The following is a 25,568-nucleotide window of genomic DNA, read 5'->3' as shown; positions in this document are numbered from 1 at the left end:
TATATAGTATGACAAATTACACTGGACATAACAGAAAATACTTCTTTTTTTTTTTCTTTTTTTTTTACATTTAACATGCACATTTTAATACAACTCTTTCAAAAAAAAAAAACCCTATATTTTTAGATAAGTGTACTTTTACAGTAAAATATTGAAATGATTATGATTGTACCGGAATATGACATTCTCTCAGAAGTCTCATTGTAAAATCTTTTATTTAAATAATGCTTTATGTTACTGTATATTTGTTTAGTTAATGTTTATTGAATTATTTTACTCTGTTGATTTGTGGTTCATGGAAAGGCCAATTTTATGAACTGCTTTACCATTTGTCAAAGCATTTAAAAGATTTTTGTAGTTCAAGTAGATTATATATTAATAATGAATATGGCTATGAAATGTACAAATATACAGCTCCTACGATGCCATCCCATAATACCTGAAACATCTCTATTTTTTGTGTATTACACGAATTGAAGCAGTATCATGAACATTTGTTTTGCGTTCAGAATGACACAAACGGAAAGGTTTCATTTTTTTATTTTATTTTACACAACATAAGAACACAGCTGATGTTGTCTTTCTGTACATGGATTTTTTTGTGCCTTCAAACAAAGGCAAAATGTCACTGAAAAGAAAAAGCTTTGATTTCTTAAAAAATATCAATTTAATAACAGGTCCCAGTATCAAGTCCTTATATAGTTTTTTTCCTTTTTCTTATAAGAGTTTCTCTATAATATGCAGGAAATGTCATTTCCTTGAATAGAAAGGCTTTTTTGTGAAATCTCTTATGTTTTCTTCTATCTGTGTAACTGACACAAAGCTCGTATCCAGTAGGAGCCCTCTGGTAAGAGGACACGGGAAGGCACCGATGCTTTCCTCTTACCGTGAAGCTCACCGTGTTCAGTGAAGATGGAGGCGTGTCTCTCTTGGGTAATGGATCCGGCTATGAGCGGCTAGCACCTCCCTCAAAGCAAATATCCACAGTAATCCATGGGTTTCCAGAAAACATTAATAAAAAGACGGCAGAAAATATGATTTGCAGATGGAAACTAAAGAAATGGTGCAAAACGTGCACATTCATACGATCACACACATTTATATACTGTGAGAGCCTATACACACACACACACACACACACACACACACACACGTACACAATGAGATGCAGGCACTCCATCTAGTCTCCAGCAGTCGTACATTCACACGGTGCTCTCTAAAATCCACTCTGAACTGGAAAACGCAGTTTTCTCGCTGTCTAGATTCGAGTTTGCCATTTGGACTAGCATCCCGTTTACAGACATACTCCGCTTGCAAAACACGTTCCCCAGCTTCTGCGAGCCAATGTAGCAGTGGTGTTTCGACAGGTTCTCGTTCAAAGAGTACCTGCGTTTAGCCCGCACTCCTTCAACGGGCAGTGTCATATACTTGGACGAAGTCGGACGAGCCCTCCTCAAAATCGGAGTGTCATTAAAGCGGGATGGGGGCGGAGGGGTTGGGACCATCTGCTGAAGGGCAGTGGAGTTGTTTCGGTTGGTGTTTTGCGTCTCTGCGTTGGGTAGCGCCTCCACTTTGGGCTCGGCGGTGCCGGCCGTGGGGACGGGCTTTGGCGCTGGTTTGCGCTTTGGCTTTAGTGACCCTGAAGAGCCGGGTGTTGACCAGCTTTGGCAAGTGGAGGTGGAGCAGTCTGGAATGGATGTCTCTGAGGTTTGGGTTTGGGAATCTGGAGGTGGAGGAAGAGGCGCGGCGGAGCTCTTTTGGCATCCCTCGCCTGCCTCCATGCTCAATGCACCTTGTTTGGATGCAGACGGCGTGACGGTACAGCCCTGGGACTGCGCCCCGTTGGTTTGAGAGTGCACGTCGGTGACCGAGGTCCCCTTGGCGGAGTTGCCGCTGTTGCACACTTTGTAGCGGATCATGAGGATGATGATGAAGACGAGGACGGAGGCCACGATTATGCCCCCGATGATGATGATCATAGTGCCACCCAAGAACTGGGACTGCATGAAGTGGCAGCGTAGATACTCAGACTCGGTGGTGAACTGCACGCAGCCTACAACCCGCGTGGCTGTCAGAGAGGTCATGCCGTCGTCATAAATTGCAAGGACGCACAGGTCATACTGCGTCCCGGCAGCCAGGTTATTCACCAGGAAGTTTTTGCTCGTTGGGGGAATCATTCTGTTGGGTGAAGAAAAGAAGAGTGTTGGAATAAAACATTATAGGTTTCATTCATCAATCATTTATTAAACTGCTTTACATCTTCTGAACAACCTCAAGAGTGGTATCAGTTCATGCAAAATTTTAATTTACATAATTTTTCAGCGCAGCAGTAGCCCTGAGAGAGTAATCTCATATATGGATAAGGAAAAAAGAAAGTTTTATGTACTGTGACTTTTTCAACATTTTTACATCATTTGGCTTTTTTTTGCAGACCTGCATAGACAAATGCTTATTCAACTGATAAAAAGTTTCATAAAAACAGCATGTATGTATACTTTTTTTTTAATTGATCATGGCATGTTATTGCTTGTCCATTACTCATAATTACATTCTTTGTATGTTGAGTCCCTTTTGTTGTAATATTATACGCATTCACCATCATTCAAAGTGTGAGGTCAGAATTTTTTTTCCACAGACTACAATTTTTTAATTCAAAAATACAGTAAAAAACAGTAATATTGTGAAATATTGTTACAACATTTGAAATAGAAATCCTTTTTTAACATTCTAAATGCATTTACTGTCACTTTTGATCAATTTAAAGGGGTCATGAATAGAGAAATAAAATTTTCCTTCATACTATACTACTAGAACTGAAAACTTCCTTGTTAGTCCAAAAACAGCTTTTACTGAAACCAAGCCCAGAGAACGACTCGGTTTGGAATGTGCCTATATGATAGGTGTAAGATTACGCCTACTTATACATCATTATCCCTGTAGCCCCGCCCACTGATTCGCACGTGACAAGTAATAGGTAAATAACATGCGTGATGCTAACACTGGATGCATAACCGTCCTTCTGATGCTGGATTTGCAGAATCAATAAGTTTTTACTGTGTCACTATTGCTTTGTTACAGATTGTTTGATTTGTACTGATTATATGTGCATGTCTAAACAAAATGGCAGTTACCAGTGATTTTTGATATGTAATGATTAATGTACAGTCAGATGTTCTTTTTCTCAAAATTGGTTATTCCCATTTGTGTCAGTTAATCAAACCAGTGACTAAAAGGTCAACTTAAATAGGATGAAAATATTCTGTTATTTAAATTGTAATTAAATTAGAAAGTGATCAAAGAATGCTCCCTCTCACCAAAACTCCCGTTATAATCAATAAATCTCTTATTTATATCGTGTTTGCACTGTTAGTTATGATGAAAGTTTTCGTTAGAGTGCATAAATCGAGTTACAAGATCCCTGCATTCATGCGCTCAACGTGTCTGTGATCGGACTACAATGCTCTAATGCTCAATGCTATAATCAACATTTTTCACGATTTGTTAACGTTGAGAGCTGTAATAGTAAAAACGTGCTAAAAGAAGTTTCTGAGTGAGTTCCACATGTAATATTTCATATGCAAAGATGTTAGCCAATCACAGCAGTGGGCGTTTACACTGAAGTCTCACAGCAGACACACCCCTTTAAACAGAGCGTTCAAATTAGAGGGATAAAATCAGGTTAGGAAAAATGCCTTTTATTTATAAATTATGACAATTGTTGATGTAAAAATAATACTAACATTATAAGTGCACCCAGGAAACATAATGCATGCTTGCTGAATTATCTATAGTATTCATTTCTTAAAAATAAAAAAAAAAAGAAAATCCTGAAAGGCTGATCAGGATCGCGATGCAATGCAAAATCCTCTAAATGGGTTAAATTTTCTAAAAAATGTTGTCAATTTTAAAAAAATTAAATAATTCTAAGTAAATTAATGAATCACATAATAAAAATATAACAAATGAAGCAATACATAATTTGGAAAAAAAATATGGCATTACTTCAAGGGGCCAATTGTTATGATTCTTTTCATGTTCATGATTTTTTTCAGTTTTGTGTTCTGAATCAAAACCCACATGAATATACAATTTTCATAAGCTAACAAGAACAGCACAATAGAGAAGTGGATTTCACATCGGAGGGCTCTGCACAGGAACACACTAGTCCTAAGCTATTGATAAATATGGTAATGCTCAAGTTGCATTTTCATTTGTGCAGCAGATTTAAGCAAGACACATGTGGAGAACCTATTATACTATTCTGAGCATGTTACAATAAACACGTAAAGCAAACTGTGATATCGGGACTTTATCTCTTATCTGTCCCGTGTTTACTCTGCTGCAGACATGTTTAATCACATAATCTAGAGAGCGTAAGTCTGAAGCAACGGTAAATCTGCTTTGGTGCTGTATCTACAGGAAGTCCTGCTGTACTTGCAGGAGCCTGGGGTCTGCTATCACTCTCTGAACCGTTCACTTCAGACCTGAACAATGGCATCTCTTATCATCCTTCCCCACACGCCCCACCTGTCTCCTCTGCAGCCTGGCAAACATTCAGCTCATTCAGCCCGCTGAAAGAAGCGCTCTGTGATTTCCCATGCAAACCGACTGGATTTGGAGCACAAAGGTTCTCAGTAGAAGCGGCCTCGCGCCCCAGCCGGTCAGAGTGTTTCAGTATGCTGGGTGAGAGCGTCCGCCGTCATACATACAAATGGATTTTAATTGCAGGGTTGTTCTAAGTAACTCAGTGTGTGTTTAATGGTGTCAAGAAACTAGCTGCTAGGGTCATGTTTCACAAAATGGCTGAAAATATTTGCATCGTTCTACAGTGTCATTGAGTAAGTACTAGTTTTATGCAGTGACACTGGAATATATCCTCCCATTTGTAGATACTTTATTGTTAAATGTAACATCTAATTAGCACACTGCCTAGACTCTGTTAGTGTTACTAAATCTGGGTAGCATGCGTTTTCTCTTTGTGGAGGAGTTTCTTGATACTAGCAGGCAGTTGGCGCTGTTAATGTGAAGACGTTTGCAATCCTTAGCAATGAAAAAAAAAAAAAAAAAAACGGGGTATAAAAAGTAAAAAAAAAAAAGAGATTTAAGTGAAAGTATGGATACTATGTCAAAATTATACCAGTTAAACGTCAAAGAATTCAGCTCAATGCATAGGCTACTTAGGTGAAAGTAAAATACTTAATATTTAATAGTAAAAAGTACTACTTACTTGGCTTTTGAAAAAGACTGATGGGATCAGCAGGGGGTTTCTCATTAAAGTAACTTTAATACTTAAACTGTGTAGAACAATCTTTTTTCACCATTGTTGTTTATAGACTTATCACTGACTATCTCAAGCCAGATTCGCCTTCGATTAGGGTTATAACAAGAACTGTTTTAGATCAACTCCTCTCTCAAGGATGAATGACCATAGTGGCCAATCACATTTCACACAGATTTTTATTTTATTCTTTAGGTTAAAGTTGAATAAAATTCAAGGACATGAGACTTGCTAGCTCAGTAAGGCAGACAAAAATATAGCTTATTTTTATTAACAGGATATATATGTGTCATGATGAATGGTAAAACATGTACTTTGAAGGTCTAAATAAAATTACAAGGAATAAAAAGTGTTATTTTCTTCTCTACTTAAATGTAATTTAGTTTCAACAGCACTTGAGTAGAGTAAAAATTCCCCAAAATAATTAAGCACAATTACACAATAATCTTACACTTCTGAACAATGAATACAGACTAAATAATAATAATAATAATAATAATATATAATATATATAATGCTTTTCTTTCTTTCTTACAAATATGGGTGGTGAAAATGAACTATTTATTTCCTTAACACATATTCCTGGTGTTAGTGTGCATAATTCATCATCATTGCACCTTATTCCAAAGAAAAAAACTATTAATCTTTATAAACTTTTATCTTAATGTTTCACCTCTGAAATGACGTTCCTTTTCGACAGCAATCACAAACCACCAGAATACTTAATGCCTGCATTGCAAGATCTAATCAGTTTCTTATTGAATATTCTGTATAACTCAGAAATACATTGTATGATAGATTGAATGATGAATTACATTTTATATTGACTTGAAGCGTAGGAGTGATAGTCGGAAGGTTTCAGAATGGCAAGAATCAAGATAGCAGACATCATTGTGGCCAGACACTTAACCCCAGGTTTGACAGGGGATTGTCTGTGTTATAAGTTCATGGCACTTTTCTGCAGCTTTATCGCAGGAACAAATTCCACTGGCCATGTATGTGTGGCGAAAATTCGATTATAGTCTATGTTTCACTGCGGCCGGTCTGTTGCCAAATGTGTTAACTGAGAAGGGAGCACTTGATAACAGCATGGGGTATCAGCCAGATGCCAGATCTCTAGTAAAAAAAATAGGTTGAGATGTATCTGTTGTCTTTCTGTGGGCTTCATTCTCATCGTTTGTGAAAAAGAGCTTCCCACACAATGTGCTCTGTACACAAATGACGAGGTAATGGCTTTGCTTCTGCAGTGTGTCTCATTGAACAGGGAACGCTCATGGCCAGTGTGTGTTATTGTAATTAGCCGACTGTGGCTCATTTACAGCAGCCCATTGAGATAAAGTAAGCCAAAAATGAATCTCTTTTTGATTCCCCCAAGCGAGTCTGCAAAGAACGTAATTACGAGAACGTATTAATGAGTACAGCATACGTGAAAGGAAATACTGTTCGAGATAGCACTGAAACAGATTGGCTAACACAATGGTTTCTGAATATTATCAGTCATAAATTATAATGATTATTCAGTTTTACACTTTAATATGCTCTAGGTAGACACACTTGCTAATCCTAATCAAAGAGGTCCATAGATTTTATTCTGTGACCAGTCTCCCAAGTGCCCACAACCTCTTTAAAACATAAAAAGAAAAGCTGGGGGAAGTTGTGGCCTAATGGTTAGAGATTCAGACTGGTAACCTAAAGGTTGCAGGTTTGATTCTCAATACCAGCAGGAATGAACTTAGCACTAACTTGGATGGGTTAAATGCAGAGGACAAATTACAACAGCAGTATAACTTTATGATTATTGTTTCTTAAATCTCTGGGAGGTCTAAATGGGATTTACAAAACACTTATCCATTAAAGATAGGACAGTACCCACTTTATTTGGACCAACTTGCTCCTCAGAATCACAACCTGCATGTATGATTGATTATTGATGTATATTTTTTCTACCGGGTGTTCAAAATACGTAGTTTTGTGTTTTAAATTGTGCAGGTCTCAGGCTAACTCACGTTATTACTGTCTTACTGAAATAGTTCTGCCGAACAGCTGTGAGCTACTATTACCTAAAACTGTCAGTTAATGCAGCTTGTCTATTGTTGTTACTATTATGAGTAATGATAAAGGATTTACAAACTTTAAAATTACATCAGTCATTTACGTTAGTGCTCGGCTAACATATGCGCTGTTATTGATACAGTTAATGGTAAAGTTAACATGTGCACTATAATAAATTATAAATATACACATTGGTTTGTTGATGGACATAGTCTTGTTAATGCGGAATTACAATTGCAACATCTCATTATGTAACTAGTTCTTCAAATGTTTCATAATCGGACTCGAGCTCGGATTGATATGGTAAAATCGATGCCATCGTTACTGTCTTTACAGTGTTTACAATAGCTGAGTTTTAGGAAGCCTCCGGAGTTGAAATTCAGTTATGGTAATGGCCATTTTGTTTCGACATGCGCTGTAACAACCAAACACAACAGACTGGGCCGTCTGACCAATCAGAGCAGAGTAGGCATCCGGAAATATTTAGAGAGACTGAATCATCGGACGGTCGTAGAATCATTGAAAAATGTTGTGATGTGTAATTTATTTTATGAGAAAAAATTTTTTTTTGGACCTTTGATGCATGTAAACCTGTTATAGGAGACCTCCAAAACAAAATCTTCAAAATAGCATAATAGGGGCACATTAAGCTAGGGAAAGAAAATATATTTAAACCATTTTAAAGGACAAAGTTTAAAATAAAGTAATAGGCTAGGGTACACTATGACAGATCACAACCACAAAAGACAAAAAACACGGCACAGTCTAAAAGCCAGCATACAAAAACAAATCACACACATACACCAGTAATTTAAGAGAAAATTAGAAATGGATTTCTATTCTAGCATTTCACATGAACAAAAAGCATCGATCCATCCATCCATTAGAACAACACAAACTGGTGATGGATTTTTGTGCTAATGTACTGAATATTAGATCCCTTTTCACAACTGGCCTCTTTAACACATTGCTGCTGTCTCAAAGGGCCAAAGTCAGTTTGTTCCTCTCCTTGCTGGCCTATTGTTGTGTCTAATGTCTAGTGTAGCCTATATTAAATTGGCTTCCTAAATTTCAATCTACAAACTCATTATTTCAAATCACATACTAATGTATCTGGCTAATTTCCAAATGTTTGTGCTTTATTATTCACATGATAAAAATGATGATGTCCAAACTTTTACACATTTAGAGAAAAACTGAAGGTATTTTCATGTTTTCTTCTCATTGCTATTCTATTATCTACTAAAGTGGAAATCTGAAATGAGGGCATTCAAGAAAGTGGTCCATAAGTTTCAATAGTTTAGGCCATTTTGTTTATAGATCTAAAACAATGTAAAACTAAATTCACTGTATAGTAAGCACAATTCTAATTCAACTTCAGTTTTACTTCTTGGTTGTTTCACAATGGAAATACGTTGTCTTAGTTAATCTAATGGTCCTTATTGGCTTTTTTCTAAATGATGGTTGTGGAGTTTCAGTCTGTGAAGTCAAACAAGCAAAAAGAACAAAGAAATAAAAAACAATGACTAACAATTACTGTTTGAAATCCACTTCAAGAAATGGATAAACATTTAATGTGGATTCACCCAACAAGCAAAAATGACAGAATGAAAAGTATTTCTCACCTGTAAACAAGAGAGTCATCATAGGTTCCATTATACTGAATCTGAAACATGCGTATTCCAGGTATATTCCTCTGGAAGTTAAATTTGATGAGTGCAGTAGATGAGGTGGCTTCTGCCATAACCACCCTCTTATCTGGACTGGTCTTGGCCTCGCCGGTGTGGTTGCTGCCGTTTGCTCCAGCCCTTGTTGAAGTGGAGATGTCAGAAGAGCCTGGGTCAGGCTCCTGGATGTTATTGGTGCTGTTGCTAATATGCGGAAGCTTGATGATAACCAGCTCCACGGTCTGGTGGGCCTCCCCGGCAGGATTTGAGGAAATGCACGTGAAAGAGCCTGTGTCCTTTACTGTGCTTATCAGGATGTCCAGCGTGCCGTTGTTGTAAACCAGCGTGCGTGACGTGTTTGAGACTAACTTCCCATCGGGAGATATCCAGTGGATGGCAGGTTCGGGATCTCCCCTGGCTTTGCACTTCAATGCTACCCGCTGGCCCTCCAGGACCCTCATCTCGTGAGAGTGGCGTGTGATGAGGGGCGGCTCGCAGAGGAACTCCTCCTCCGGGATGGACCAGAAATAGCGTCCAGAGAGATGCAAGGGTGTTGCGCAGGTCTCCAAGTCGTCCTCGCGATTGAGCCGCCTAAGCCACAGCAGCTCGCAGTTGCAGTGTAAAGGATTTCCTCCAAAGCTCAGAGCAAAAGAGAAGGAATTGAGAATGCCGGATGTGGCCAGAACCTGCGCCCGCTGGAAAAGCGGGTCTGGTGGAAGCTTCTGGAGCTTGTTGGAGGTCACGTCCAAGCGATTGAGCTTCTGTAGGAGGGAGAAAGTCCCCTCAGGAATGTATTCGATCATGTTGTGGTCCAGACTAAGTGTGTGTAGGCTGATCATCTTTTGAATGGCCTCCCAGGGGATGGTCTCCAGGTTGTTGTAGGATAAGTCCAGTTCTTCGAGGGCTAGTAGGTCATTAAAGGCTCCCATGTGGATGAGGGTCAGTTGGTTGTTGTTCAGAATCAGGTGATGAAGCTTAGACATACCACTGAAGGTCTCGTTGGATATCCGCGTCAAGCGGTTGTGGTCTAAATGCAAGGCTCGTAGGTTCTCCAGGTCTGAGAACGCATGTGGAGTGATGTAGCTTATTGTATTCCTCGACAAAGTAAGATCCACCAGCTTGGTCATGTTGGCCAAGTCTTTCCGTTTTACACTTGTGACAAAGTTATCAGCTAGTCGGAGCTCCACGGTATGCCTGTCGATGTTGGGCGGAACAAAGAGTAGCCCTTTTTTGGCACAGAGTGTTGCGAGGTTGGGGGATAGAACTTGACAGACGCAGCGCTTCGGACAGATCTGGGCCTTCACTGCCATTCCGATAACCAACAAGCAGACAAGCAGTTTTTCCATTGTAAATCAGGTTTTTACACCTAGGGGAAAAAGAGAAAAAAAGACAAAGGGTGTGAATAATATGCTACTGTGCCTTTGAACTACAATTTCAAGCAAAGCAGGCCTTTATTCACTTGGAGCATAATTGCATTTGTAGATGTTTATCAAACACCAGTGCTTAGCGCAGTCATAATGCATGAGATAACAGCAGGCCATTGGTTATCCTGCAGTTATTTCAGGAAGTGTGATAAACAGTTCATCTTGCACAAACAAAACCCCATGTCAGATGTAAGAAACCAGCAGTTTTGTAACACAGTATTAACATTCCCAACCTCAAAATCAGTGTTGCCAGATCTAAAAAAACAAAAAAACAAGTAACCTGATCTGATAAAAAAATAAATAATCCAAAATAAGGGAAAATATACATATAATATAAAATAAGCAGGCCTAAATATACATTCTTGATTTTCAGACAGTGTATCTAGCATTTTTAGCTGGATTTAAAAGCAACTAGGCCTAAACATTTTCAAGTATAAAGAACCATTTATACTGTGTGATATTAGAAAGGTTAATATGTGGTTACCAAAAATGTAATTATGGGCTTATGTGTCATTGTGCCAAACCCAAAACGAATGAATACATGATTACCTGTAAAATACTTTAAGTTAACAGTATTATTTCTACCCAACATTTTATTTTATAAAGGAACACTTTATGTGTTGTATCCTAGGACACAAACACAAACTATTCTTGAACAAATGCGCATGCAAGGAAGGAGAGATTTAGAAATATATCTTTTATTTAGAAAACTACTGTATATGCATATTTTCTTGCAGCTTTCAGCTCTCAGATATAAAGTGCAGTATTTTCAACAGCAGGTGTGGAGATTTGATTAGTGGTCAATTTTTATTGTGATATGGCAGCTAATCGCTAGCTAGTCCAAATACATGACTGTAAATACGCCCCAAAACAATAAAACACAGCCACCAGCCCATATTTATGAGCGACTTTATGAAAAAAAGCTTATAATAAGTGCTCATGGCAACACTGCTGAAAATAGATCTTTGCAGTCTCTAAAGGAGTGTGGGTTTATTTCAGGCAAAACACATGGCTAATAAACGTCATGCACACTACAGGAACTATTTCAACACTTCTGTTTATTAGCTACATTAATTCATTCTAAACCAATATGTTATTTTCATCTTTGATTTCAAGCGTTATAACAATATCTTCCTGTCTTACTTTTTCACACTTCTCTCGAAGGTGTGACTCATTCTTTCCAACTGTAGTGTCCTTCACTCTCCATTAGAATTGTGTGGGTGTGCAGAAGAGCTGTTTCATAATGACCGTGTGTGTGAACAGGGAACGCTTTTGCAAGACCCTGACCCAGTGGGGGCAACTGTATTATATTTAATTATATAATTACGCAAAGTTGAGTATGTAATGACACAATACGGGGTCTAACAACTATGCACTCATAGAGAGTGCTGCATTAAAAACAGCTATCATCAAATGGCTACAGCAGCTGACATCAGACTATGAAATTATGAGGACACTGTCTGAGCATTAGACCTGAAATTACCCGAAAAAGCATGATTGCAGACTGATTATGTCATCTTGTTGATGATAATGCTCTCTCAAATATGACAAGTTGTCATCATTTATTTACCCTTATGTCATTTCAAACCTGATATTGTTCTCTGCAGAACTCAACTGAAGGAGGTTAATAGAATATGCACGCAGCTGGTTTCCATACAATGAATGTGAATAGTGATGAGGGGCTGGTAAACTCCAAAAATGACAAAACAACAGTTCTCTTTCATTATATGGGGGAAAAGCACAGTGTCAACAAGTTTTTAATATTATTTATACACTATTATAGTATTTATTTTGAATTAGCTTTTATTTTTTTATATTCAGTTGTCATTTTCATTTAAAGTTATAGTGATTTATATACACTATATATATCTTTAACTTGTTTTTATTTCAGTTTCAGCAATTGTATTACTTCAACTTATTTTATTTCAGTTAGTTACCAAGGAAACATTTCTTATTTTTAAGTTTAAGTTTTAATCAATATTTATATTTAATTTACTTCTGTCAGCTTCGGTTGCAACAAAGATGAAAAAAAAAACCCATCACAATCTATTTGCAGCAGACTTTTATTAAACTGGAACTCAAAACAAAATACTACGAATACTCAGACTAGAAAACCATGAGCAGACGGACCAAATGAAAGCGACGAGAACAGACAAATGAACTGAACAAAATACAGGGCTTAAATACCAAAGCAAACTAATCAACAAAATAAACAACAGGTGCAAATCATAATCACGTCAATGAAAAACCATAGAAACAAACAAACCCAGGAAACAGAATTACAACTCACAAAAAACATTATCACCCATAATAATTTCAGCTTTATTTCAAATCATTATTAATATATATAAATATATAAAATTATTTATATAGTTAACAGTAACAACACTGGTGTCAACAACCTGCATCTTCTTTTGTTTTTCACGTAAGAAAGACAATCATACAGGTATGAAACAACATTAGGGTGAGTACATTTTATTTATGGGTATTTCTTTGAGTGAAAATGATGACGGAAAGATGACTTTTGAACATGTCTGGACAAGATAAAATACTCCCTCTTACGTGAATGACTCATCTGGTCATCTGGTTGTTGCCCAGTCACACAGCAAATGCAAAGATCATGTTCTTTCCAACACTGCAAATCTTCACTATTGTTTTTCATTCCAAACTGTGGACGGAGCAGCGAGATTTGAGTGAACGAGAGATAAAGGGAGGGAAGTAGGAAAGAGCAAGAGAGATACAGAGAAATGTGATGCTGTAATGGAGACTGATGTGTTATGCATATGAACAATAGGGAATAGTATGTGTAGTGTATGATTCATGCCAGTGGATCTGATTCACGAGCACTGGCTCTTCACCAGTGCAGTAAAGCAAAACAGGCAGATGTGCAGTATGTTTTGCCTCAAGATTAACTGAATAATGTGCCCAAGCCACACGGATACACAAAGGCCCATCGGCAGGGCGGTCCTTAGGGCGGTGCCACTGATCGAGTGGGTCCTGCTTCCTTCTAACTTGCACATTGGCCCTACCACATGATTGAGACAGCTTATACAAATCTATCAGTACAAAAACGAATTGTATATATTTTTACTACTGTATGAGTAGGACACAATCCAATTATTGTCATACCGTCTAAAAAGTTGAAGTAGGGTATAGTTTGGGAGGGGCTTGCACAGACAATTCCCCGTAATTGTAACAACAATTATCAAAGCAGCTGTTAACTTCAGTATAGGTGACAATTCTGCCAGCTTTCCCTGCATTACCAGTAATGCTGGGTACACACCAAAAGATAATTCGGCTGATTTTGGGGCGATTTCCCCCCTTTCGACAATCCTAGCTATGTCCCGATTATCTTGATGGTTTAAGATAATCTTGAACAGATTATCTTATCAGATTTTCCCTTGGTGTGAGGTATGTTAAGAGTGTCCGAACCTGCTCGGAAAAACGTTGGAGCCACCCCGATCGCAAATCGTAAATATTCAACATGTTTAATATTTACGTTCAGAAATCCTGATGTGTGGGGGGAACTCCGAGGACAAACGCGCGCACGCTCTGGAGATTATCACGTGAAACACAACAATATCCAATCAGAAAGTGAGATGATGGAAGACACGGTCATTCTCACACACACACACACTTGCAGGAAGCTGAGTGTTAAGGGTTCAGTGAGGTTCTATAGAGGGATTAAATAACTTTTTTCTAAAGAGACACTAAATCCAATAAAGAATAAATAAAGACAATAAAGAATGAATATATTTCTGTATAAAAGGTTATATATAATGGTGGGTACAGTGTTTTTTTTCATGTGAATTTTCTGTGAAAATCATTCCAAACACTATCATCGCAATTTCTTCCTGCATATCATCCGCCATGCTTATTCTGAAGTCTCGCGAGATTTTGCGAGATTTCCTGTGTTCACAGTCGAGACTCTGGTTGAAAATCTGTTCGTGTGTGGTGTGCTGTCTTTGTCACATCATGGCACACCACACACTATAGGAGCAAAACGCTTAAATCTAGGATTTTTTGTCCTCATGTTTGTGGTCTATCACATTTTGAAAATCTTATAAGATGTATAAAATCTTTTGGTGTGTACCCAGCATAAGAGTGACAATCTTAGCACGGATGTTGATTAAACCTGTTAAGTTGTAACTAATAGCTGTGCTATATCCCTAAATACACCACAGACAAGCTAAATGTGTTAATTTTAAGGCTGTCAGAAGATATATATATTTTTTAAATTATGATTAATTGCACACTTATCGTGAAATTAAGCATACACTATTTATCTTGTTTAACGTTCATTTTGTCATCATTTGCTATATCCAGCAAAGTAAACCATTAGATTGAAGGGTGATTCTCACAAAACTGTAAAATGTAAAATGATCTGATCGCAACCAGGGTTACAGGTGCTTGTGCCATTGTAGATGCTCCCGACTTTGAAGATCATCTAACTGTGTGACGTAAATTACCTTAATGACGCAATTTTGTGTGCTTCAGTAATTTATTTGCGTTAAATTATTTTAACCCATTAAGGATTTTGAATTAATCGCATGCGTTAACGCATTAATGTTGGCAGCCCAAGTTAATTTATGTTTCTAAGGTTTCAAGCTTCCAACGTCCTGAAATCTCCTCTTTCATCAGCCTTCTTTTTCATTATTTATTATTATTATTTATCATGCCTGCAGATCCTAGAATTAGCACATTCACATTTCCCAATTCTGTTACAAACTAAGATAGGATCAAACCAACGAACAATAGGCCTAATTAATCTGCATTTCATCCTTCATTAAGGGCCTCTAAGTGATAAAAATAAATAAATATTTTTGACAGAACACACTACCAGTCCTATAAAAAATTAAAATAACAAAACTACATTTATACTTTGTTCGCTTTCAGTCAGTCACTACGAGTTACGTCAGTGACTGACGAAATGGGGGTTTCGCTAGAGAGCCCCATCACCTTCGAGTATTAAAAAATGGGCCAATGGTATGAAAATACCATGGGTCTGTGTAATTTGCATCGCAAACTCTGCCCCACTGCGTGGGTATAAAAGCAGCCACGAGTGCAATCTCGCATTATGTTTCTGCTTCGGAGCCTATGTGTTTATGTGCTTCTCTTTGCCTTCTTCAAGAGCAACAAGCGTCTCTCTCATCAATCAGTGTTGGTGTGACAGCACGTTTCAGCGGGTTTGCGGTCTGGTTCAGTTCTTGGGAGCCTGGCTAGAGTGAACGATCAGACTCGGCTATGCGATTCAGTTCGCACGGTCTCCTCCCTGCTTCCGGGGAGTCCGCTATACCATGGTGGGTGGCAATGCCCTTGTCATGCGTGCGGAGGTCGCTGCCCTACTGGCAAAGGGTGCGATCGAGGCTGTCCCTACGAGATGAAGTCCGGCTTCTACAGCCCCTACTTCATTGTACCCAAGAAGAGCGGTGGGTTACGACCAATCCTGGACCTGCACATCTTGAACCGAATCCTGCACAGGCTTCCATTCAAGATGTTGACAGCCAAACGCATTTTCGAATACGTTCGTCCGTCGGATTGGTTTGCTGGGGTCGACCTGAAGGACGCATACTTTCATGTCTCCATTGTTCCTCGACACAGACCATTTCTGCAGTTTGCTTTCGAGGGGCAGGCATATCAGTTTGCGGTACTCCCATTCGGGTTAGCCCTGTCTCCTCGCGTCTTCACGAAGGTCGTAGAGGCAGCCCTTGTGCCACTCAGGCAACACTGAACTATTTCAACGACTGGCTGATTCTAGCAAACTCTCAAGAACAGGTTTGCGAACACAGGGAACTGGTGCTCCAGCACCTCGCCTGTCTGGGCCTTCGGGTCAACTGGGGAAAGAGCAAACTGTCCCCCATGCAGAGGATCTCTTTTCTCGGTATGGAAATGGACTCGGTCGCCATGTACGCGCAGCTTACAAGCGAGTGCACGCAGTCACTGCTGAATTGCCAATTCGAAGGCAAGAGTGCGGTCCCACTGAAGTTATTTCAGAGGCTCCTGGGGCATATGGCATCGGCAGTCACGACGCTCGGACTGCTTCATATGATACCGCTTCAGCACTGGCTTTGCGATTGAGTCCCGAGATGGGCATGGCAACAGGACATGCCCCGGGTACCAGTCACTCGGGCTTGCCGTCAGACCTTCACCCCGTGGTCGAACCTCTCCTTTCTAAGGGCCGGAGTGCCCTTACTGTGCATTCACACCGGACGCGAATAGCGCGAAAAGTTTCGAAACCCGTTGGCGGCCATCTTTTTACAAGATGTCTGATGTTGATCGATCATTTATCGAGAGAGTCACCGCTCTGTATTTGCACTGGAGAGCAAAACAGCGGCATAGGGATCATCGTCGCCGTATTTGGGTCCACCGGACCCTTCGGAGGCGAACCCAGTTTGGCGAGTTTCACTTTTCATTTTCTCCAGGAGCTGCGCCTGGATGACGGCCGCTATCAGCGGTGCTTCCGCCTGTCTCGCGCCCAGTTTAATGACCTGTTGTCCCGCATCGGAGCGAGGATCACCCTCACCCTCACCCACATAATCTGTAATTTATTTTTGTATTGATGATAAATGGAGCCAGCCTCCAAAAGTAATTAACCTGTCCTGTGTTTTTTTTTTTTTTTCTCACACAACACTGTCCAGACACAAGCTATTCTTATACACTAAAGTATATTGGTTGTCTTTACATTAGAATAATAATGTTTCATATAATCTGGATTTAGATATGGAATAAATAGCATTCAATACAAAATTAATATGTCTCGTATGTTGAAATCAAGTTTTTATGTGATAAATGATTTACTTCGTTTTTACTTCACCACATGACAGCAGCAAGCAGGCTGGTCTGCAGTGCTAGAACCACATTTCTTGTTTTATTTATATTTTTATTTTCAATCCTGTATTTTGGATGATTTTGTATTTTGGATGATCCTGTATTTTGGATGATTTTGGAAGATTTATATTTTGAAACTGTTATCAGGCTTAGCATCTGGCTATAATAGTAATGCTACCATACTACTGCTGCAGTATACACTATAGTGCACATACTACACAGTGTGCACATTTTCTGTATGCATAGAATACCCAGATGACCCATTACATCCCACAATGCACCAGTGTAATGGATGACTCAGTGGTAATATCAAATGTGATGCATCTCTTTCTTGACTCAAATCAGACTGCCAAATGCCTTCTTTACACCAAAATCAAAATGCAAATTCACTTTATTATTCATAAGATGAATATAACATGAAAGATAGAGCTAACAACGTGGAATTCTACTGTTTGAAACTTTTTTATGGAATAACATCTAATATTTCACTTACTATTTAAATAGTAGGCAGTGTACATTAAGCGGAATTTAAGTAGTATGGTAATATTCCAATCTAAACAGCCAATGTGCCAGATTTATCAGTCATTATTTGAAGACCTGTTTGGCTAAATAAAGCATGCAAAGGGAACCACAGCACATAAGCTTCAATCTAAACATGACATCAGCAAGCTCATCGAAAATTTACAGCAAACTACTGACCCAAATACTAGAACTATAAAAAAAAAAAAATAAAAAAAAAAAACTGATGTAAAATAATCACTGATTCTATTAAAAACCTATCTAGTCAGATTAAACCATACCAAACAAAAGACCTCTTTGTATTAAAGTATTCTAAATGACAAGTGACCCTACTGAATATCAAGTAGATGATGCATGCACAGCAGACTCTCATGAAAAGCCCAATGATAGCTAGTGTAATGAGGAAGCTTTAGAGGGCTGTCAGTCACTTTGACAGGAAGCAATTGCCGTGTACTTCACTGTGAAGAGCAGCCCCAAGACAAACACTCGCTAATCAAGCATGTCTGAGCGAGTATGGATGTTTCACCCACCACAGTCCTTAATGAAGTGAGGTGTTCGGTTAAACAATAGCTCAGTCCCGAGATGGGAAACTTCATAAACAATGTTTCAAGAAAAAAAAAAAAAAAAAAAAAAAAAAAAAAAGATAATTGCTGCATGTTAAATAGCTTTTTTTTTTCTGTGGGGCCAACTGTATAATATTACAGCACAGTACTGTTTATTGCACATTATGCACATTAAATCTGCTATTATTCTGATATACAATATACGTTTATCTTCACCAGTGTTGCACAATTAAGCAAGACCAGCATATTTCCATTCAGCGACAAAGATGTGGATCGTTATTCTTGTATGCAGCCATTTCCGATTTATTAGCTGACCGAAAACAAAATCTAACATAAATTTGGGATGTTTGGAACAAAAAAAAAAAACTTTTTTTGTTTACACATGCATGTGTATTTGTGTGTGTAGCAACTGATTGTTGACCTGCGAGTGACAGAGAGAATGAGAAAGACATGATTATCATTCATCATTCACATGGTAAAAACATAATAATTCACAATAATTTTACACACAATGCACACATGAATTTTTAAGCATGTTTTCCTCACTGAAAATATTATAAATATTTAAGATGTGTCAACACAGCAGAGATGTGAAGCAGGATACAGGCATAAAGAGAGAAAAGGAGAAAGATTCAAAACTCATTCTGTGAAAATCACAAGATTTACATTTGTTGTCATGAGGGGGTCATGTTTTGGCTAGTTATATTTGACAGTTAACCCTATTGGTATACGTATGACATAACTACAGACAAGAAGCATGTTCAGTACACTCAGTACAGATTTCAGAACATTTCATCAGTGTCCAACTTTTTTTCTCAAATTAAGGAGTTCTATAATGTCTGCATTAGTACAAAGTACATTAGACCTCCTTGGTTAAATCCAAAGTTACAGTATGAGTACAGATGGGCTAATAAATGACAATATACAATATATTTGCAATGACTTTAAAATTGTCTTTTCTTAATTTAATTATTTTTATCAAATAAGAAAATGCAAAATGCCAAAATAAAGGTTTTGTCAATCTGTTAAAAGTTCAATCTGTGGCGCACAGATCTTCCGTACACTCTCCCACTTTCGCTTATGTATGAATTAAATGATATAACCTCTCATCTCTGATCTCTTTATGATAAATTCCAGCTATATTTACAGGCTTTGAGTTTGCACAGGAAGATAATCTTAAAAATTCTCAGAGATAAACAGATTCATTTGGACAGTTACTGTATTTCCAAAACCACTAAGCAAAATGTGGCACAATGTGAAATCCCATTTCTGGCCCATTTGCACTGCGAACAGTGATGCACTGCAGATGTCAGACTAAAGATGTTTTTGAAGAAAAATGTGGAGACTTTTGCTCCAACAGCTGGGAGGGAGGCTGACTTGTTCTGGAGGATGTAGATCCACACTTCAGCAGGAAGAGAAATGGAGCTGCTTTTTTTCCTCGTGCTAAGTGATGGCAGCAGCATTTTTCAGGCTGCTTATTCAAGATTAATCAGTACCTAATGGCAAAAACAGAGTGCTAAAATCTCCATAAAAGAGAGAGGGGTACAGACTGAGAGAGATGGATTGAAATACAGAAAGGGGAAAAAAAGAAACATCAACACATCCGCAGTAGCTGCCTGGGGCAATGACCAGCCTCAGCATCACTCCCACTGACACACACGCACAGGAACACAATAAGACAGAATCCATACTAAACATCTCTCCTTACTACATTCTCTCCATCCTTTTCTATCATTTCCTTCTGTCTAGCATTTTCCCCTAAGCTCATATATTGCCTGCCCCAACTTTCTGCTTCGTCCCCCACAGGAAAACAAAAAAACACAAATGAGATCTTTTGATTATCTCAGCTATTTCTTCTAGACATAAAATAAAGGCTTTTGCTGACAGAACTTTTCTTTTACATAAAGACTCTATAGTTTGGAGAGATTACTAGAGTCAGAATATATCTCAATAATTCAATAGGAAAGAGAAATTATAAATGTGATTTTTTTAAAGGGATAGCTGAATATTATATAATATTCTAATATTCTTTTCAGTACCCAAAAATTAATATTCTGTCTTCATTTTATTGTTGCAAACCCATATGAATTCCTTTGTATGAGATATTTTGAAGAATATGGGTAACCAAACAGTTGATGGGCCCCATTGTAGTTTTTTTTTTCTTTTCTTCTTCTTCATACTATGGAAGTCAGCATCAACTGTTTGGTTACCCATTTTCTTCTAAATATCTTCTTTTGTGTTCAGCAGACAAAATAAACTCATACAGGTTTGGAACAACTTGAGAGTGAGTAAATGGTGACGGAATTTTCATTTTTGTGTGAACTTTCCCTTTAATATCTGAATTGTTTATTCTAGATGACAATAAGAATGTAATCTCCATGTCAAGACGCCACAATAATTTTGGAAATGATATCTACAATCCCACTCAAATCACAAACTTTTTTAATATCTAAATTGTAAAATTCATTTATAATCTGTTTTTTATAATTTGTAATCTGGAATAAACTATATAGCTATTAAAAAGCTTAATATTAAACAACAATTTAGTAGCTTCTCAGATATTTAAAGACCCCAGTAATCTAACATGGAAAAAAGGATCTTTCTAATTTAATAAATTGTGCTCATATTTACTCAAAAGTCAGGGATTTAAATATGAACTTAAACATATCTCATTAAATAATCTGAGTTACAATATCCAAATAAATTAATTTGTCTTCTAGTTTTTATTCCTTCTAAGAATTATATAAGAAACATCTGAAAAAAAGTTGATACTTTAATGAACTCTACAACTGGGAACTAGATTATGTCTGAGTTACAAAAGAGCGTCCTCTAAGTAACAAAATTTTCCTTTGAGTGATTTAACATTTTTTTCCTTTGTATCTCTTCTGTTCCCTGCCATTGTACGAAAAGATGTCAAAATAAAGCAATATTTTACACCTCTTCCTGCTCTGCCCAACTTTACCCAATTTTCTGGAGTTACGCTTTAGAAAACCAGAGTGCAGCAATCAGAGTAAATCTGTGCTCTGGAAAGATAACCAATTGTTCAGCCCTGATCAAACCTGAGTAGGGAAGAAACCGTGTGACTGTGTGTGCGTGTCGGAGACAGGAACAACAGCTCGGCAGAAAGAGAGCTGGGTCACTTAATTGGATGAGAAAATGAATTCGGCGTTTCATACGATGGGATGAATTTTAATAAAGCACATGAAGCTTGTGACACAGGACAGATCCTATCAGGGGAATCTCATTTCTCTTTTGGTCTCTGAGTCTGAGCATAAGCAGATGCATCTATGCCCACTGACCCTCTTAATGCCACTCTAGCTGGTTATTATATGTAGGTAGGGGTGTAACAATATAACGTGTCACAATATATCGCAATACAAAAATGCAACAATATGTATCGTGGATAGTGACAATATGTATCGTGGATAGTTCACCCAAAATAAAAATTACCCTGTGAGAAAATTTTTAATTTTTCAGAGTCAGTACTACATTAAACTACAATATATTATATTGAATATAATGTATAATAATGGGGGAAGATTAGTGGGTCCTGATAATGCTTATGTTATAAGTCTTATGTTACCAGTAAAAAGTGGCCTACATTATGTTAAATATGACTAGCCAGTGACAGAGTGCAAGCATATTCGTCTAAAATAATTCTGTATTTTCAGGTTCAGAATCATGAATATATTTATTCTAGTCACCATTGTCCAAGCCTATTCATTTACACCCACAATGTTATATCAAATTTAGCATTTAATCAACAGTACATTTTTTCTTAACCTTTTATTATATGTCTTGGAGTATCACAATAATAATATCGTATCGTGAGTTCAGTATCGTGATGTGTATCGAATCGTGAAATTAGGGTATCGTTACACCCAGAGGTGTAGTGGTAAAAAAAGAGGTGGGTAAACTATAAATTCTGGTGGACCACGACGTGGTCACCCGGTAAGGTGGGCCACTGCCTACCGGTGTATGTGTATCCTGATGACATCGCTACAGGCTATCATTTGATGGTACTACCAAGGGTATCACTGGTTGTTCCCTCATCATAGGTCACACAATCACTATTCAATTCATACATTAATCTAAGTTCTTGCTTACCTGTTTTCCTCCTCTTTCCTCGTCTCATCTCTCTATCTCTCTCTCCTCTCTATATCTCCTCTCTCTGTGCTCTCTGCATAATTGTCTGTCTCACCTCTGTAAAATGAAGTTAAAATGGAGAAAAGACAGCTTAGCACACCACATCCTGTCAAGTAGCTGGTTATAAGGCCTATGACTAACCCTTTCAGACAAACCATTAAAATGAATCACTTAGTATGCATTCAATGTTTAGGTATCCAGTCTGAATGCTATAGCAAAACAAAAACAACAAATATTAAGAATATATTTATTAAATGTATAAAATATTTTTTTGAATGTCAACTTATAACCACAACTAAAGTGTAGCTACAAGTGTGGTCATGCTTCATTTCAAATCTGAGGATGATATCTCTAAAATTATGCATTTTATGAAGCCTATTGTAAGACCATATTATGTGAGGCTTTGGAGAAGTTTTAGAAAAGGCTGATAAGATGCTTTCAGATATTTTATTGCCCTGTAAACACTCATTTACAGTCTTTGACTAATTTCTGGTGCGGAGAAATGGCCCATTCATGTAAATCGACGAACATTTAACACATTTGCAAGAGAGAGACTTATTCTTCATTATTCTTTTATCCTTATTCTTTTGTTTGAATTCACCCATTATAGCCTGTATTCCTGTATTCTTTGATTGACCATTCAAAATCTCTGTCATTCCACTATACAAGAGTAATCCATCTATTATCTTAAGTCTTGTTAGAAAACCAACAAAAAAATAACTGTTCTTAAAAATTCTTTAAAAAAAATATATTGTATGTAACATAGGAAGCTCCTGCAGCAGGTGCATTAGCTCAACAGGTAGCCTCAAGCTACATGACACAATATAATTCACACTTTAAAACACTTTAAACACCATCGAGTATTTGTATCATATTCTGGTCGCGTTTTAAAATGGTTTCAAGTCAAAAAAAGATTTTGAAATATGTTATATTTAACGTTAGCATTTTATAAGCTATGGGCTATCTTTACTAGCATGCATACTGTAAACATTCTTTGTTCCTATAAAATAACCAAAATCGAACAGAAATGACACACACAAACCAGATATACTTGAATCCTGCATTTATTAGCTTCCTGAATCAGATAAAGAGATGTGTTTAGTTTTGTTTGTCTCGCAGCTCAGAATGAGGAAGTATAACTTACACAGACAGCGTCATTGCAGAAGGACAGCCTTATGGTCACGTGGTTCACGTGAGATGATTGACAGCTTTACAAACTAATGATATCGCACTGACAGTAATGCAGCGCAATATGACCTATGAAACTAATAATGAACAATATGAAACTAAAACGACATAAGCTTAATTTAAAATGGCTTAGGAACGATAGGCTATTTAGAGGTGGATAAACGCAATTTAGAGGTGGATAAACGCACTTTGGAGGTGGGTAAACGCTATTTCCGAATTTTGGGAGGTGCGTTTAGCCTCCACTACATCCCTGGTTACACCCCTATACTGTATGTAGGTGTCAATACCATCAGACAGTAAGACCAAGAATGGTTTAGTCTGTCTGAAGCCTCTTAAGGTGTACTGTTAGTACCAACAAAACTTTAACTGCTATAAAACCACCACAGCAACATAATAACACTAATGTTCCATGACAAAATGCTACAAAAACAGCTCAACAATGACTCACAGATGATAAATTCTGTTCCTAATTTTACATTACTGTGAAATAATAATCCAGTTAATTAACCAAACTTTATAGTTGCTAAGCAGCACACAGTAACATTTGGCTCATTACTATAGAATTCAACTGATGTGCAGTCACAGGTGTGCATACGCATATCAGCTAATGAAAAAAGCTTTAAAAATGACTTATACAATGCAGTTTTAGAACCAGAACTATAATAAAGTGGTTCCCTATCAGTCGCTCACGTTACGTAGAAGTGACGACGTAATTGGAATCACTTCAGGGAGCCCTATCATCTTCGAGTGTCTACAGAACGAGCCAATGAACATTGGCGTGCTTGAATCGCGTCACGCACCCTGCCCTGCGGGTATAAACAGGAAGCGGACGCACGCACTCGTTGTCTTTCATTTCGGAGCCGAGAGGTTATTTGACTTCTCGAGTGATGTCTCTTCTAAGTTTAAAAAAAGAAGAAAAGATTGTGCTCAGATCTGCCAATTTGTCAAAGTTTACAATCTAAAATCAATAAGAATAAGAAATAAAATGAATGTCAGAAATAAGAAAAGAAAAGTCAATGAGACCTCATATTTCTCATCACATTTTTCTATTAGTTTTATAGTTCTGTACTATTACTGTTTGTCGATAATTATCTGTTTGTGTCTCCTAGGAAATTTTAGAAGAGACGAAGTTAACATCTAAATTAAACATAACAGAGAACCTTAAAATCTCCTATGCCTTGACAGAGCGACCTCTGTGCAATTACATTCTATTCTCAGGTGATTTAAATTGGAAAGTAGGGTTGCGCGATATGCTCCATTTTCATATCGTCCTATCGTCAGCCTGTGAGATCGGCGATACACGATATTATCGTGAGGGGGCGGGGCTTACTTATTTGATTATTAACTTGCTTATTTACTCATCAATTTGCTTGTTTTATTACTTCGTTTTAAATGAGAATCTTTTTTCTATTTTGCTAGCAAAGGTGGAGTGTTTATTAATAGGCTAAATCAGGTTATTTCCTGGTATAGTGAGGTAAAAAAAAGATCCTAATCATTCTTGTATCTGACTCGGAGTATTTCAACATGTCAGCGGGAAATTTACGGACACACATTATCCTCTCATGCCGTTACAGATCTGCAGCATTTTGACTGTTTGACGAGATGTGAACACGTTTTAATTTCTTGATTCAAGAAAGAGTCGGAGTCTGCGATATATGTCCTCCTACCAGTGCTCTCTCTGTCTGGATGCACTTCACATGCGCACCGCACTTCAATAACGCAGGTGTTTTAAATGCCAGGAGAAATCAGAGGCAAAAATCTAAAAGTCGATCGGTTATACGCCGACTTAAACTTATGACTTGACTCTAATAAAGGAAAACGGGTTAATCCGTTTACATGACCACATGCATTGTCAGTTTATTCAGCATAATCGAGTTAATAACGTGCATGTAAACGCGCTCAA

General features: G+C 37.8%; 1 protein-coding gene across 2 annotated transcripts in view; it reads right to left on the bottom strand.

The window, feature by feature from the left end:
* Nucleotides 1-524: 524 nt before the first annotated feature.
* lrfn5a (leucine rich repeat and fibronectin type III domain containing 5a) overlaps nucleotides 525-25,568 on the bottom strand; it is a 61,039-nt gene continuing 35,995 nt past the window's right edge. Inside the window, exons 2-4 of one of the 2 annotated variants that reach the window (XM_084097006.1) lie at nucleotides 22,439-22,534; nucleotides 8,956-10,363; nucleotides 525-2,178 (exon numbers count right to left, since the gene is read on the bottom strand). In XM_084097006.1, the coding sequence (XP_083953132.1) occupies nucleotides 1,203-2,178; nucleotides 8,956-10,343 (2,364 nt within the window). In that variant the 5' untranslated portion in view covers nucleotides 10,344-10,363; nucleotides 22,439-22,534 and the 3' untranslated portion in view covers nucleotides 525-1,202. The remainder of the gene's footprint in view (nucleotides 2,179-8,955; nucleotides 10,364-22,438; nucleotides 22,535-25,568) is intronic. The other variant, XM_084097007.1, reaches the window with a different exon arrangement.

This window comes from Abramis brama (assembly GCF_963993115.1).
Source record: "Abramis brama genome assembly, chromosome: 21".
Lineage (NCBI taxonomy): Eukaryota > Metazoa > Chordata > Actinopteri > Cypriniformes > Leuciscidae > Abramis > Abramis brama.
The sequence above is the reverse complement of the archived record's forward strand: the minus strand, read 5'-3'. Positions and strand labels throughout refer to the sequence as shown.